The 14,849-nt window shown below is 35.2% G+C and overlaps 3 protein-coding genes across 10 annotated transcripts; 1 reads left to right on the top strand and 2 right to left on the bottom strand.

The window, feature by feature from the left end:
• Positions 1-1,622: 1,622 nt before the first annotated feature.
• Positions 1,623-4,023, top strand: LOC121755908 (probable glutathione peroxidase 4). The gene is made up of 6 exons (XM_042151355.1): positions 1,623-1,865; positions 1,965-2,041; positions 2,151-2,212; positions 2,402-2,520; positions 3,530-3,697; positions 3,770-4,023. Exons 1-6 carry the CDS (start codon positions 1,812-1,814, stop codon positions 3,800-3,802), a joined length of 513 nt encoding a protein of 170 aa, XP_042007289.1. The 5' UTR covers positions 1,623-1,811; the 3' UTR covers positions 3,803-4,023.
• A 2,620-nt stretch (positions 4,024-6,643) lies between these two features.
• Positions 6,644-10,785, bottom strand: LOC121755838. 4 transcript variants are annotated; one of them, XR_006040869.1, is made up of 10 exons: positions 10,659-10,785; positions 10,294-10,352; positions 10,056-10,173; positions 9,336-9,862; positions 8,922-9,095; positions 8,718-8,834; positions 8,132-8,311; positions 7,868-7,914; positions 7,109-7,619; positions 6,879-7,019 (listed from the first exon to the last, which is right to left on the bottom strand). XR_006040869.1 is itself a non-coding variant. In XM_042151268.1 (9 exons), the coding sequence occupies exons 2-9, from the start codon at positions 10,339-10,341 to the stop codon at positions 6,872-6,874; spliced, it is 1,359 nt and encodes a 452-aa protein (XP_042007202.1). In that variant the 5' UTR covers positions 10,342-10,352; positions 10,659-10,785; the 3' UTR covers positions 6,644-6,871. The 4 variants fall into 4 exon arrangements, 3 of the variants coding, with proteins under 3 accessions (XP_042007202.1, XP_042007186.1, XP_042007196.1); XM_042151268.1 differs by lacking the exon at positions 7,109-7,619 and having other exon boundaries at positions 6,644-7,019; XM_042151252.1 differs by having other exon boundaries at positions 6,877-7,619.
• A 708-nt stretch (positions 10,786-11,493) lies between these two features.
• On the bottom strand, positions 11,494-14,404 carry LOC121755869 (reticulon-like protein B22). 5 transcript variants are annotated; one of them, XM_042151298.1, is made up of 5 exons: positions 13,929-14,399; positions 13,666-13,735; positions 12,529-13,087; positions 12,154-12,272; positions 11,494-11,672 (listed from the first exon to the last, which is right to left on the bottom strand). In XM_042151298.1, the coding sequence occupies exons 1-3, from the start codon at positions 14,232-14,234 to the stop codon at positions 12,981-12,983; spliced, it is 483 nt and encodes a 160-aa protein (XP_042007232.1). In that variant the 5' UTR covers positions 14,235-14,399; the 3' UTR covers positions 11,494-11,672; positions 12,154-12,272; positions 12,529-12,980. The 5 variants fall into 5 exon arrangements, with proteins under 5 accessions (XP_042007232.1, XP_042007240.1, XP_042007224.1 ...); XM_042151306.1 differs by having other exon boundaries at positions 12,154-13,087; positions 13,662-13,735; positions 13,929-14,403; XM_042151290.1 differs by having other exon boundaries at positions 12,154-13,087.
• Positions 14,405-14,849: the final 445 nt, after the last annotated feature.

The raw sequence follows: 14,849 nt of genomic DNA, 5'->3' as shown, positions 1-14,849 counted from the left end.
CGCTTCTTTCTCGGCATCGACTTCATTCTTCAAGATATTCCATAGGCCCTGCTGCATCAAGATGGCCTTTATCTTCAACCTCCACAGCCCAAAGTCATTTTTTCCCGGTGAACTTCTCCACCTCAAACTTAGCTGTAGACATTTCTCAAACAGACGGTGGGCAATCGCCAAGATCAGCTCAAGTACCGGAATTCTTGGACCCTAACTATCCCAGAAAGCAATCAAGAACTCCTTTGGGAAATTCCCACAGACGGCGCCACCTGTTGGGTTGCGATGCCGCTGATCTCACACACGTAATCGAGAAAATAAAGCACGCAAACGATATAACGTGGTTCGGTGATAAACCACCTACGTCCACGGAGAAGATGACCGGAATCTTATTGATGAACTCTTTACAATTACAATGATCACACTCTACCGCTCACAACCGCTCGCTATCTTGAGAATTAATCTCTCTGGGTGTGTGTGTATATGGTGTAATTCTGCTACTTCACTACTGAGCTCTATCGAGCTATTTATACAAGATGCAATCAAGAAATAAAATCCAACTAACTCTATTTCCCAAAGTTAGTTATAACCGCTACTCGGCTCAAAAACCGAACTCTTCCTTCTCGGCTAGTTCCAGCTCAAAGCCGAGCTTCCTTCTTCTGCCTTCTTCTTCTCGGCTAGTTCCAGGCTAGTTCCAGCTCGGTAAGCCGAGCTTACCGAACTCCTTTCTAGCCGAGCTTACCGAACTCCTTTCTAGCCGAACTCCTTTCTAGCCGAGCTAGCTCTTGATCTCTTCTTTGAGCTGCAGAGGCTCCACCACTCGATCAAATCAGTAGTTTGCATGGACACACTTTCACATCCATCCCTTTAATAAAGGTGGTGTTCGGTTTCCAATATAAAATAATACAATGATACAATCTAGGATTGAGTTGTGAGATTATTTTAGTCATAGGGGGTTAGCTATGACTAATTATCCTATGATTATTCATCTAGGATTGAGTTGTGGGGCTGAATCGAATGAACCAAACACACTATAAATTTAATCCGAGATACAATCTTGCAAACCGAATCCCTCATAGATGATTATAAGATGATTTAAAACTCGACTTATTGATCGGAGATGAGGCTTTATAACGCACTTCGTCGTCATATATGTATTAATCGTCGAACACGATTTCTAAATTTTAACATTGGGCATGACTAATTTTACGAAAACATTTCTAATATTCTTCTATCCGAAGACACTAATTTTCTGCCACGCCACTCCATCTATCTGTGATTAATTGAGATAATTCTTTTGGACATACTATCAATTAAGAAAAAGAATATTTAATAAATTATTGTGTAGATAATAAAGTATTATTACTATAATAGAGAATAAAATAGATAAGATAAGAGAGCTTTCCATAAGAGAGCTTTCCAAAAAGAATCAGTCAATTAATTAGAGATGACTAAAAAATGAGTATAAATTAATTAACCTAAAATGAAGGGAGTATATGATAATTTGCAAACTTAACTACTACTAGTCTACTACTATTTTGTAACATAAATGAGCAGAAGTTCATTTCAAGTGCACTATAATTAAATACTTATTCGAAAGAGTTGTAGAAAAATAAATAAGCATACTGCAAGCATTGACAGTTTGACACTGGTCTGGCAAAAATGTGAGCCAAACATTGAATAAAAAAACAGCTGTATAATGATGAAAGATAATCCCATTTTCCCAATTCATGTGATCACTCTAATCCCATTCACATCAGCATCACAAAATTTTCAATCTTTAAATTTGCGTTCACACATCTATCATCTGTCGAGAGAGAGAGATGGGCGCTTCTTCTTCAATCCCAGAAAAATCCATACACGAATTTACAGTAAAGGTTCGATTTTTAATCCTCTTTTTGGGGTTTTGTCTGAGAAAAACCGTTTCTTGCTTGTCAATTGTGTGTAAAGATTCAATTTTGGTTGGTTTTGAGCAGGACAGCAAGGGTAATGATGTGAACCTCAGTAGCTATAAAGGGAAAGTCTTGCTTGTTGTTAATGTCGCTTCAAAATGGTGAGTAGATTCCTTATTTGTTTTGTTTTTTTTGAAGAAAAAATTCAATCTTTTTAATGGGTTTTGTTCTAATTTGTGTTTTATATCTGTATTTGATTGGTTAAAACAGTGGGTTCACGAATTCGAATTACACCCAATTGACCGAGCTATACTCCAAATACAAGGATAAAGGTTTGTTTTTTTTCTTATTAGCTCTGTTTTTGGTGGTAATGTTGCATACTTTTATATGAATTAGAATAGCATATTTCTTTTTCTGTGTTTAGGGTTTGGGAATAATAGAAATTAGAGTGAGTTTGAGACATCTATGTTGAGAGAAATTTGTGATAGATTGGCTTAGTTTGATTTGATGCTGCGAATCAGGTTTCGAGATATTGGCCTTCCCTTGCAACCAGTTCTTGTATCAAGAGCCAGGAACAAGTGAAGATGCAGAACAGTTTGCTTGCTCGAGATTCAAAGCTGAGTATCCCATTTTCCAGAAGGTAACTCGATTTCATTTGGTTGCGTTTGCCCTGTCTTTGTGGTTCAAGTGTTTGGGAAGGTCTTCATTGATGATCATGGACAAATGTAGGATATTACTTTGTCAAAATTGGAAAATTCAGAATAAAAAACATGAAATTTGGAGAATCATTTTTGTGATAGATGTTCATGATAGATTGGCTCGTTTAGTGTAGTGCCAGAGAGTGAATACCTTTCATTGATCCGAAGATTCAAATATGAAACTAAAAGAATCTATCAACTTTTCAATGGATTAGTAGTTCCTTATGTTCATCATAAAAGTGGTTTATACGAACGTTGTTAGTAGTTCTTAAGGGTTCGACCTGATAAATTATCGACTGTGTTTTCATTTTTCATCGGGAATAAAAATATCTGCGTCTTGAAGCTATATTGTTTCAAGTTGTTACCAACATAAGCCTAATGGCTAATGAATCAAAAAATAAATTGACTTTTTTTCGGTTTTTATTTGGGAAAATATGATGTCGTCTGTCGTACTCCTATTCGAAATAGTCCAAAAAGATCATATACTTCTGCATCTTGCTCGACACCGAGCTGTTATCTTATCTCACATGGGCTGATGACACTGAGAGTCAGTGAAAACGTATGTTCACGTCTTGCTATACTTATTAAACGTGCAACTTATTCAAGGAGAATGCTACATGACACTTCTTCTCTATATATCTACTTGCTTTTTAATGGATTTTCAGTTCTATTCTACCGTTTTATTCTAGCATTGCTAATCCGAATTCACAACTATCTCAAGTCCCAACCGGAAAATTTCACTTGTTTTCACCTTACTATATTTAGGGAGTTTAGTGAGCATGCCTAGAATTGCAAGATATTGATAATTTATTATTGGCATTATTGAAATGGTAATCGCGAAACATGTTCATAACTAGTTTCCGGCTTCCTTGCTTTGTGATGATGTTTAAAGCAACGCCGTTTCCTAGATTGTTTCGTGTTTAACTCTTTGATACTACACTCGACTCGCAGGTGAAAGTGAATGGGCCGAATGCAGCACCGGTGTACAAGTTCCTTAAAGCAAGCAAAGGCGGCTGGTTCGGCTCCCAAATCAAATGGAACTTCACTAAGTTTTTAGTCGACAGGGACGGGAATGTAATCAAGCGCTATGCAACGTCTACGACACCATTGGCAATCGAGGTCCGCCCTCCTCCCCCGGGCTCGTCCCTCCCTGTCTCCCTCTCTGATTCTAATTGGCATTTATGGTTGCAGGGTGATGTAAAGAAAGCATTGGGAGAAAGTTGAGATATGAGTTGAATTATAAACTCAATGATGCAGCAAACTAGCTATAGATGTGTATTTATCAACATACAATCTGTGTTGTATTTTTTTACTTTTTGTTTCTTCACTTCTTTGGTTTATGTTGTAGTAACATCTTCATGTCTATTATTCTAGTAGTACTACTTATGTATTTATTTCATGAAAATTTATCTAATTTCTAGTGGACCATATCAACTTTTTTAAAATTCACAATTGTCCATAAGACTAATTTTTTTTTTTTTTTATCATCTTTGTGAAGATGTGGAAGTTGGATTTTTAGACGTGCACAACAATATAGAGTTTCATCAAAACAATATATTGTCAATGTAGACTTGAAATGCTATTATTGTCTCCACTAATTTAATCAATTTTATATTATAAATAAAATAAAAGTTAGTATGATTTGTATATAATAATTTTCTTATAATAAAATTAATAAAAATGAAAGAGAAATAGATTTAGGTCCACCACTCAAAAACTATCCACATTTGGACATGTGTGAAGTAGCATAAATGCAAATATTATTGGTGATTATTTGGAAAAGGAGATTATTTGATTCATGATAGACATGAAATAAAGATAAGGGATAAGGTTTTGGAAGCTATGACTGCTACACTTTAATGCTACATAGGGGCATAGGCTAGCACGTGGAGTGGGCCTATTGGGCCTACAGCCCAATATTCGGGTCTATCAATTACACGTCCCTTCACTTGCATGATTTATAATATACATTTGTGTATATTTATAATATAAAAAATTAAAAAATGATACAAATTTTAATATAAAATAGAAGAATAATATTATTAGCTTATAACGAGGTACAGTACATTTTATTGGAAAGAAATACAAAAAGTAGAGATTGGCTCATTTTTGGAATGGTCCAAAATGCAAAACTATACTATTTTTTTTAAGAACGGGTGAATTATATTTTAATTAAATTAATACTCTTTTCATCTTATAAAAATATGTGTATTTGAAATGGCATGAGAATTACACAATAATTGGTAAAATAAAAGAGAGGACGAGAATGATAGTTAAAATAGTGTTAATTAATAGTGAGACTCACATTATTATTAGTGTTTAATGAGTTGTAATGTTGGGTTATAATGATATAAGTTGTAAATAAATTGATGTTTATGAGTAATGAGTTGAGACAGCTTTTCATAATTGAAAATGCTCATATTTTTATGAGACATACGTAAATAGAAATTGCATATATTTTTATGGACAGGTGGAGTATTAAAAGATGAATAAAAATTTTAAAAATACATAATTCTAATAAAAATGTACTACAAAACTAAAATTTCAAGTCTTATACCCTTGAACTTTTCTATGTTTGCAGCCAATGTTTTGCTCTTAACTATATTTTGTGCAAATTACAGAAAGTAATCTATCCTATAAATTGCAACATTTTTTTAAAAAAAAATGGTGATGTTTGTCGTAAATATCACATTAATTACGCAGACAATGAGGTGTCAAAAAACATAATTCAAGAAAGGAACAAATAAAATGAAGAAGATGAAAACTATGGTTTGTCGGAAAAAGAAAAGGATGTAATTTAATGATAGATGTATCGACTTTGATAGTTCTTAATCAATTCGTGGGCTGTGGGCCCATTTCTTACTTCATGGTTCATATCAACTGCCCCATGTGACCTGTTTTCAACTTCATATTTTTCTATTCATTTTATTTGACATAATATTTTATCCTTTTATTTGACATAAAAATTTACGCTTTTTTGAAATCATTCTTAGAACAGTGGGTAAAAATTTACACAAAATTTATCAACATATAATTAAGGGCAAATAGTTTGTACCTAACATGTCACTTGCATGAACCCCAAACTAAAACTAACACATAAAAAATGTCACTAGTATTGGAAGGAACAATTGTCATACAATAATATTACTATTGGTCAATCATATCCATCATAAAATCCAAATACTTATAAGTGGAAGCCAATATTTTAATAGATTAAACCTAATAGAGAAAATGAAGATGTCGTATGTTTTTAAGGCAATATAGTCATTCGTATCAACCTTGTCTATACACCTCCAAATCTACTATCAAACTTGTCTTTTTTGCTTTCTTTTTGTTCCCCATTTCGTTTATATATTTGGGGAAGATTAGGTATATTTGTATAAATGGATCATGTATTCATTTGAACATTTCACTTTAAATTTTATTGCTAGAAACTTAGAAATAATTGTCTTTAAAGTGTTGATAAATTTGATATAAGTTGGAAAAATAGAGGTGGAATTGAGGAGTTTTCAAGTGTTGAGATATGATTGGTGCAATCTTTAATAGTTGAGATAAAATTATACTCCACCTGTTCACGAAAAATTAATAAAATAAGAGAAGGGTAGAGAAAAAAAAGGATCTAAATTTTGTTAGTAGAAAATGAGATTCACACTATTAGAGATAAACTTGTTATATATAGATAGAAACTAATTTTGAATATATCAAAATCTAAAACAAGACCATTTTCATGGACGGGGGAGAGTAAACTTCAACTATGGAGATAAAATTGAATTATCACCTATTAAATTTTATTAAATTACTATAAAATCAATTGTTTCCTCCATAAAAATCCAAATAATATTAGTACCTAACTCACTTTAGCCCCCACCAAAAGAATATCAACCCAATCATCACAAATCCATCGAATACATTCAATCTTGAAGAAAAAATCTAAACTTTTAGGCAAGTAAATAATTGCACTCCCTCAAACAAATTAAAGGGATCAATAGATGCAACTCATTTATTTCCAAAAAAATGTCTTTATTCAAGAACATATACATATGTATAAAGGGGAACAATATGTCCCCTCAACAAGTAGAAGTTGATAATAGGTCATTTTGCTTTGTCATCTTAATGTTTTTTTTCTCAACAAGGGCCACCTTTTCCCACACACCACAAGTTCCATTTTCATATCTTCTCTCTCTTCACACACACACACATATATATAGACACTAAAATCATCTCATCAAACTCATCATTCCCACACTTCATACTTCACTGATTCAAAGCATTTTCTCAGGCACAAAAATGGCTTCATACACAGCCTTCCAATCGAGAAGCCTGAAGCAGAGATCGGTCCAACGTTGCTCGAAGCAAATGAGGGAACACAAAGCTCGGCTTTACATCATATGGCGATGCACCGTGTTGCTCTTGTGCTGGCATGAATGAAGAGTTTTGTGTTCTTGCAAATGTAGAGCACACACATTAGCTTTAGAAGAAGATCATATATGTATATATATATATACATATCAATGTAAAACAAAAGGGCACCTTATTAGTGTTTCTGAGTAGTAATCAAAGATGTTTTTGCTTCACTTTTATAACAATTAAATACTACTCAGATGGCCAAAAAAGAACCAAGGTTCTACAAAAAAGATTGCAAGTTATTTTCCCTCTATTCATCTTCAAAAAATGCAGTCACGACTGTCGAAAACCTCCCGTTTACGTGATATGTATTAGTATTTCCAGTACTCAGGCTTTAGCTTCGCTGCTGTCGAAAAGCTCCCATCCGTAGTTTTCGGCGAGCGACCTGCAGTCTACCCTAGCTGGTTCGTTTTCAGGGTCGTTTACGTGATCTGTTTCATTTCCGGTGTTCAATTGTTCATCGTCTTTGGTTGGCAAAGGCTCCACTTGATCTGGAACGAAGCTTTTCAATGATGAGGTCGAAGAAGCTAAGAGGAAGCTCGTCTGGCCGGAGAAGAGTGATTTGCCAAGCGGAAGACGCTGGTCGAATTTCTCCTTTAGCTGCTTCACATCCTGACATATAACAGCAATTTCCCCCCTGTTGAGGATATGAAAATTGTTTCTCGTCATGTTGCAACGATTCGGTCGAACTCAGACTTCACACAAGCCATCGAATGTTAAAACATCAGTTTAGGGATTGTTCAATAAAAGATTGATAAGTTATCAGTGGATTTCGACATAAGCTAGGTTCACACGCGTTATTGTGTGCAATGTTATACGAGGAAATGATATTGCTGCAGAAATTAACAGACGATTAAAGAAGTTAACAGAAACGAAGCAACTTACTGCAATGTATCTGCCAGTTGCCCGCGATCCACGAGAAATTCATGCAGCTGCAATGCAGCAGTAACAGAATTAATCACGAGAAGCCAAAACAGATGCAGCGTTTATCAAGAGAAAGGGGCGAAGGTGTTTGTTCGAGAAATAAAAACACATTTGAGAATCTTGACAGAAACTCTCCCGATTCACGTCTGATTCTTCAATTCCCGTGAAAACTTCGAGCCACATAATACTATGCAGTATAAACATCTAAAAGGAAGGCGTTACTACCTTGGCATTATCTTCTGCATGTTGTCTCAGTATCTTTGATTCTTGCACCACTTGTTCCATGATTAATTCCTGTTCAACAAGGGATTTCCTAGTAACTTCTTCCTTCTCCAGTTTTTTCAGCAATGCAGATTTTATTTCCTTCTCACCAGCAGCTAGTCGGACCTCTAAACATTGACGCATCTGCAGCAAAATGATGGAAAAAATCAGATCATGCTCGATAGTTAGTCGGACTTGAATATATTTCAACACAAATCACACAGACAAATGCACATAGCTCAGTTCACCACTCACATCTTAATCATCTTGCGAGTTTATCGACATAAGAATTGATCAAGAATAAAAACTTCTTGAAAGATCCTTAATTGAATATGAGTAAATATACTTTTAACTAAGAAAAAAATTTATACATTGGAAGCTTTTAATTTATCAAAGCAAGATATTGATTTCACATAAATGAAAATATGATCGTCCGAGATCAAATTCTCCCGGTCTCGTGACATTCAACTTAAATGAGTGAGAATTAACAAGTGAAAAGAATAATACACAGGGGAGATGTTTATACAGAAACGAATGTATCGGAACTTGCCTCATCCAGATATGCAAGTGATTGATCTCTGTCATCTGATAGGGAACGCAGACGAGAATGGAGCTCCCTCAGCTCTGTTGCCAAGATGGCTTTCTCACCATAAACTTCCCCGGCATGCTGAGAGGTCAAACTGAAAAGTTAAACTAAGGCAGAGATTTAATATATCTACAAAGAATGCTATACAGTCACTAAAATGATTACAACCATGTCATTTGCTTCCTTCGCATGTTGCAGCATTCTTTTCTGTTCCTCAACCTTATTCAGCAAATCAATATCACCTCTTTCAGCTTCGATTTTGGCTTGTTCCGCAGCTTGCTCCTCGACCTCCACTTGCTTCATCAAGTTGATGACAGACTCCATTTCCGCGAACAATGTTTTCTGTAAGTGCCATAGATCAAATATTTATGTGACATCAAAACTTAAACGGAAACACCAAATTGCAAAGCATGTTGAGAAGCTTGATCGAAGCCATCCATCTAAACACCCAATTGCTATTACTATACAAATCATATTGATAACCATATGAAACACTTTAGAAGCCACAGAATTGATTTTCAAATTATACCGATGCTTACGCAAATAGGTAACCATTTTAAACATGATATATGTTCTGGATACCTTATTATTTCTTGCATCAGCAATAATTTCCTCCAAGACATCAATAATCCCATTTTTATTAGACATGGACGCGTTCAAGGTTGACTCATCCTCCGTTCCAAGACTACTGCTAATGTTTTTCCCAATGGAAACACTATCAGTCGACAAAAGTAAATTTGATCCATCTAAATTACTCTCATGCACATCAGACGCCTCCGCCTCCACCACTGAAGTATTAACAGAAATATCCCGAGCTTTCCCATCTTCTATTGCCTGAATGCAATCCGTCTTCTGCCCAACACCCGTTTCCACATCCAGCGACATTCCCAACGTAGACAGAGGATCACCACCACATGAAGTCCCATCTTCTGCTGAATGCGTTCTCTCTGTTTCAGGGTCTTCGAAAACTTCAATTTGACAAGTGTGCACTCTATTTTCACCAACCACCACAAGTGATTCACCTTGAGAGTGAATGTTAGCATCCATTTTTACATCATCATCCACTTTCAACGTCAACCGAACAATATCACCCTCCACCTCAGGATTCCCTGCATTTGCATCACGAACCGCCTTACTTAGCCCATCATCAGCAGAACTGGACGGTTCTATGTTTCCACCACCAAAACTATAATCATCATATACTTGTGTAGTTATTTTAATTAAAACTTCGATAAGTTTACAAAAAAATCTATTGGAAAAATACAACATTCAAACAATAATCTGAGAAGTAAAATTACTCACTCTCACAGACACTATGAGAAGCGAGGAAAGGAATTATCTCATCAATTACTGCTACAACAGCCTCATCAACATCCTTGCTATGCTCAATAGCAACAGCTTTAAGAACTCGAACATCAATCTGTCAGCAATAAAAGGGGGAAAAATAAGAAATTTCAAATTCAATAAACCTAATCATCAACTAGCATTCAATGTTTTCTTATAAAACAAAATTCAATCAACAAGGAATGAGTGAAATTACCAGTGGAAAAAGATCTTGCAAAGTCTCGTATACTTTCCGGAAACTCATATCCACATAATCTATACAAATCAACACAAAAATTGAAGCTCTTGAATTAGTCCTTTTCAAATAAATTAAACTAAACACAATCCATCAACTTCAAAATTCCCAGCCCCTATAATAATAATAAAAAAAACCTTTCGCCTTGTTCCAATGTAAAAAGGATATACGCAAAAAATACAGAAACTTGGTTAAAATAACAATCAATTCCGAAAATAGCGACGCCTCAGATTACATTGCCCATCTTTCAAGAAAAAATATTATTACAAAATTAATTGGGACAATAAAAGCCTAGAGAAATTAAGGAAAAGAGAAGGAGGATTTACCAAAATTAAGGAAAAGAGGAGGATCAGCAATTACATGGGCAGAATGTCAGCTGATTTATACATATATGAATATGAATGCGAAAGATAAAACGCTCCAACAAAATCTAACTATTTATACGTTACTGAGAGCTGCTGTGCTTCGCCCACTTGTACCTTAAGTTTGACTATATTCTGCACCAATCGGATGTACACCTATTTTAAGCGGGGGAGGAGTATTGTACTCCTATTAATTTAGTTATATTCAACATAATTAAGCTTATTCTTATTCTTATGCATGTAAAATAATCTTGTTTTTCTTCTCGATTTCCAACTAAACTAAATTAAGTTTCTTTCATTCTTTCTTTCTTTTATCTTTGTCTAAAATAGTTTTGTTTTCAATTTTTCCATCAAAATGAGTCTTTATCTATTTATAGTAGTATGGTAGTATTAGTTATCTTTATGATGAAATGAGACCAATTTTCCAATTACAATTATTGAACCTTTTTTTCTAGCAATTTCCGCTACTTTATATTTTACCAATTTGCATTAAAGTTTATGTAATATGCTATCAAGACTATATTTTGTGTGGAGATAGTGTGGTATATGAAAGTTTGTGCAATATCATTATCAAGTATCAAAGCATACTGAAACAATGAATTTTGTGGAGTACAATGTATATTGCTAGATATCTTTATTTTTCTCTATTTCTTGATTAAAACATTTTATTAAATATACAACTCAATTTTGTGGAGTACAATGTATATTACTACTACAATCAATTATTTTTGCAACTCAACAAGTGGGAATTTCGATGCCCCTCTTTCGAGTTTGATGAACAAACATAAACCCTAGTAAATACCATGAGAAGAATAAAATTACCATTAATTCAAAATTTTATTTCTACAAAAAAGGAGGCTATATCACATGTAACACAGTTCTATACTGCCGCATTTTGATATATCGTGTCGTTATCATGTATACATGGTACTATCCTCTTCTCTGCATCGGGCCATTTCTTACCCATGTCGTGCCCTCCTACAAAGATGAGAAAGTGCGTTAGCAAGATACCAAACGAGAAAAAGGTTGGGACATAAACTGATTATCTTCTTAGAGCAACCTAATGCATGAGCACAATCAACAAACAGCACAGTGATGGAAGGCAAAAACAACAAGCAAGGAGGAGAGTCGAAGCCTGAGAACTGAATGTGCTCGCAGCTGAGGACGCTGCATCAGCAGCTATGCAAATTATGCTATAGTTGTCGAGCAATACGCTAGTAAGGATCAATATAAAAGTGGTAGAGAGCAACTAAGTTCATCTAAACAATGGAGATACAATCAGAACCTTTCATGTATATCAGTATATATCTATCTACATACACTGAAACAGATCTGTTGTCTGTATGAAAAGAAAAGACATAATCTCGAGTACTATTTTACAACTTGAAATTTAGGAGTCAGTGTCAATGAGATGAATAGAGCACTTCAAGGAAAATGCGACACAAAAAAAAAAATTTACCTGCTGAAGTTCTTCAAATTCATCATCCAAGATGATTATGTCAACAACCTCCGTAGTGTTTTGTGTTTAGAAACAATATGGAAGACTTCATTTGCTCATTTGAACTAACTAAGATTTGCCTGCAAAGTATATACTCAGTAATAAGCTGTCTCGTAAACTTGGGCTGCAATGCCACCCCACTATGACCATATTTTCTCCTCTTCGGCATTCTAGATTGGGCGACGATATAAAATCAAACTGCTTTGCATTCAAATAACCACAACAATTGCATTCTGCTTCTTCATCCACATTACTTAAAATCATAACAGGACTACAGGAGTCGATTTTTCAATCACAAAAACAACATCAACATAGCAATCAAGTAAAAAAACTCACATTTGTAGGATCAGAGCTGAAGGTCACTCTATTCTAACTGCAAGGCAAAAAATGTTAACACAAAATCATGAATTGAGAGCAGTTTTATAGCCAACATGTGCGGCGATCCTGGACTGACATGATGGTAGAAACAGAGTCACTTAAGATAGAGATGTTTCTTTCAATTTGATAAATGGATGTGAGGAGCAAGAAGCCATTCCTTGAAGGATAAAAACGCACAAATTGAACCAAGAAAGCTAACTTGAATTGAATGTTCCTAGAACTGGATAGTGCTAAGCATCTGAACATACGGACAATAAATGCTCGTGAGAATACAAGAGCAAGACAATACATGTAAGTATTTAATAACCTAATACATAAATGGGAGTTTTCCCCATCACGAAGGCATTATTTGCTCGAATGAAGATTACTAGATGTATTAACAGAAAATGCAAACTGCACAAGCATTGGAATCATTGGTTATCTTGAACGCCATCTCTTCTACCCACAAGCCGTCCCAAATATGCGCTGTTGGTCTGAGAGTTTTCAAGAATAGCGTAGACACAGTACAAGCACAATCCTACCCAAGCAAGAGCAATTTCGATGAGTACATTGATAGAAACGTGATATTCAGAAAGAAGTAATTCAATATATTTCAATGGAGAATAGCGCAGATACAGTACAAGCACAATCCTACCAAAGCAAAAGCAATTTCAAATTAACGTGATATTCAGAAAGAAGAAATTCAATATATTCAATGGAGAATAGCGTACACAGCACAAGCACGATCCTACCCAAGCAAAAGCAATTTCAATGAGTACATAAATAGAAATGCAATATTTGGAATGAAGATATTCAATATATTTCAATGGAGAATAATGTAGACATAGCACAAGCACAATCCTACCCAAGCAAAAGCAATTTCGTTCAGAAAGAAGAGTTTCAAAAAGTATTATTTCAATGGATAATTGAATCTGTGATAACCATAAATCGGAAGAATTGAACTGGAACCTGAATGTAGTAGGAGTACATAATTAGAAACGGAAGTAATAAATTCATAGAGATTGATATCAAACAGCAAAGGAATCGCATAAAATCCGTGATTCTCATAAATTATTAGTAATAATTGAATCGGAACTTGAATGCAGTAGTACCAACCGATATAAGCCACAGCGACGCCGGAGAAAGCTCTTCCGACTACAGAGAGCAAATAAAGGCAGAAAATCACCTACCAAAAAAACGGCAAGGGTTTAAGCAGTAATCAATCCGTTAATTCCATCAAATAAGCAATTAATCAGTTTATTCCATCAAATTAAGCAATTAGTCAGTTTATTCCATCAAATTAAGCAATTAGTAAGTTTATTCCATCAATTACCGGAAAAGCGGAAGCAGAGAGAGAGAGAGAGAGAGAGGAGGTTTACCTTGAGGAAGAGGCGTTTGTCGTGGCCGGTGGCGGCGACGCGGAGGACGGACTCGGCGGCACCGAGAGTGTTGGCGAGGCAGGCGAAGAGAGAGGAGGCGGCGTCCTGAGAGATCTGCCAGTGGAGGGGATCGACGGGGACGGCGATGTTCATGTGGCGGAAGAGGAGGCCGAGGATGGCGAGAGAGCAGAGTAGCACGATTAGAACGTCGGCCATGAGCGAGACGACGCTGGATTGGCGGTAGGCGCAGTGGTAGTAGACGAGCGTGCCGCTCATCAGCCCCATCGCCGCCCCAACCAACACCATTTTCTTCTGATTCAACTGCGAATTTGCGACGGCGGAGGAAAACTACTGCGTCAGACGCGGCTGCTTTGTTTTTTCACCCATTTCTCTACGGCAATGGGCGCTTATTTTTCTTCCATTAGAGTTTTCAATGTTGATTTCGATCTAATCCGATTGGATTAGTTGAAAATTAAAATAAGCTAGAGATTAGTCTATTCGTCCCGAATTAAGGACTCAATATTTATCCAAAATTAAAAAATTATTTGATTTTAGGTTATTATAATATGAAATCTTATTTTTACCCTCCATATTTTATTTTATAATAAAGTAATTGATCTTTAAATGGTAGGCGTAGGCGTCGCAAAATGATAAAATAGATCATTATTTTGTGGAGGAATGAAATAAAATTTTCAAAATTATTGAAGGTGTAAGGTTTCTAGTCACATAAACTGATAAAAGTATAGGGATGACATTTTAAAAATTAAATAATTCTAGTAAATGATTCAACATTAGTAATAAATCAATACCACCACCACCATCATCATCCAATAAAATATAGTAGTAGTACTTAGTGATATTTTTTAATAATTTAGATGCTTCTAGTAAGTTCTTCCAAGACGTAGTTTCAAGAACTTAGTG

Source organism: Salvia splendens, chromosome 1, assembly GCF_004379255.2.
Source record: "Salvia splendens isolate huo1 chromosome 1, SspV2, whole genome shotgun sequence".
Lineage (NCBI taxonomy): Eukaryota > Viridiplantae > Streptophyta > Magnoliopsida > Lamiales > Lamiaceae > Salvia > Salvia splendens.
This window is presented reverse-complemented; position numbering and strand designations above follow the sequence as displayed.

What these genes read in the sequence shown, in the direction of transcription:
- LOC121755838 (XM_042151252.1), bottom strand. Translation starts at nt 10,341, where the DNA reads ATGAGTTTCCGGAAAGTATACGAGACTTTGCAAGATCTTTTTCCACTG. An exon ending in CACTTGCATATCTGGATGAG is followed by an intron (nt 8,312 to 8,717) that starts GCAAGTTCCGAT and finishes ATTTTGCTGCAG; the next exon opens with ATGCGTCAATGTTTAGAGGT. An exon ending in ATGCAGAAGATAATGCCAAG is followed by an intron (nt 7,915 to 8,131) that starts GTAGTAACGCCT and finishes GCTGCATTGCAG; the next exon opens with CTGCATGAATTTCTCGTGGA.
- LOC121755869 (XM_042151290.1), bottom strand. Translation starts at nt 14,234, where the DNA reads ATGGTGTTGGTTGGGGCGGCGATGGGGCTGATGAGCGGCACGCTCGTC. An exon ending in ACAAACGCCTCTTCCTCAAG is followed by an intron (nt 13,736 to 13,928) that starts GTAAACCTCCTC and finishes TTTTTTTGGTAG; the next exon opens with GTGATTTTCTGCCTTTATTT. An exon ending in CGTCGCTGTGGCTTATATCG is followed by an intron (nt 13,088 to 13,665) that starts GTTGGTACTACT and finishes TTGCTTGGGTAG; the next exon opens with GATTGTGCTTGTACTGTGTC.
- LOC121755908 (XM_042151355.1), top strand. Translation starts at nt 1,812, where the DNA reads ATGGGCGCTTCTTCTTCAATCCCAGAAAAATCCATACACGAATTTACA. An exon ending in TACACGAATTTACAGTAAAG is followed by an intron (nt 1,866 to 1,964) that starts GTTCGATTTTTA and finishes GGTTTTGAGCAG; the next exon opens with GACAGCAAGGGTAATGATGT. An exon ending in GTTAATGTCGCTTCAAAATG is followed by an intron (nt 2,042 to 2,150) that starts GTGAGTAGATTC and finishes TGGTTAAAACAG; the next exon opens with TGGGTTCACGAATTCGAATT.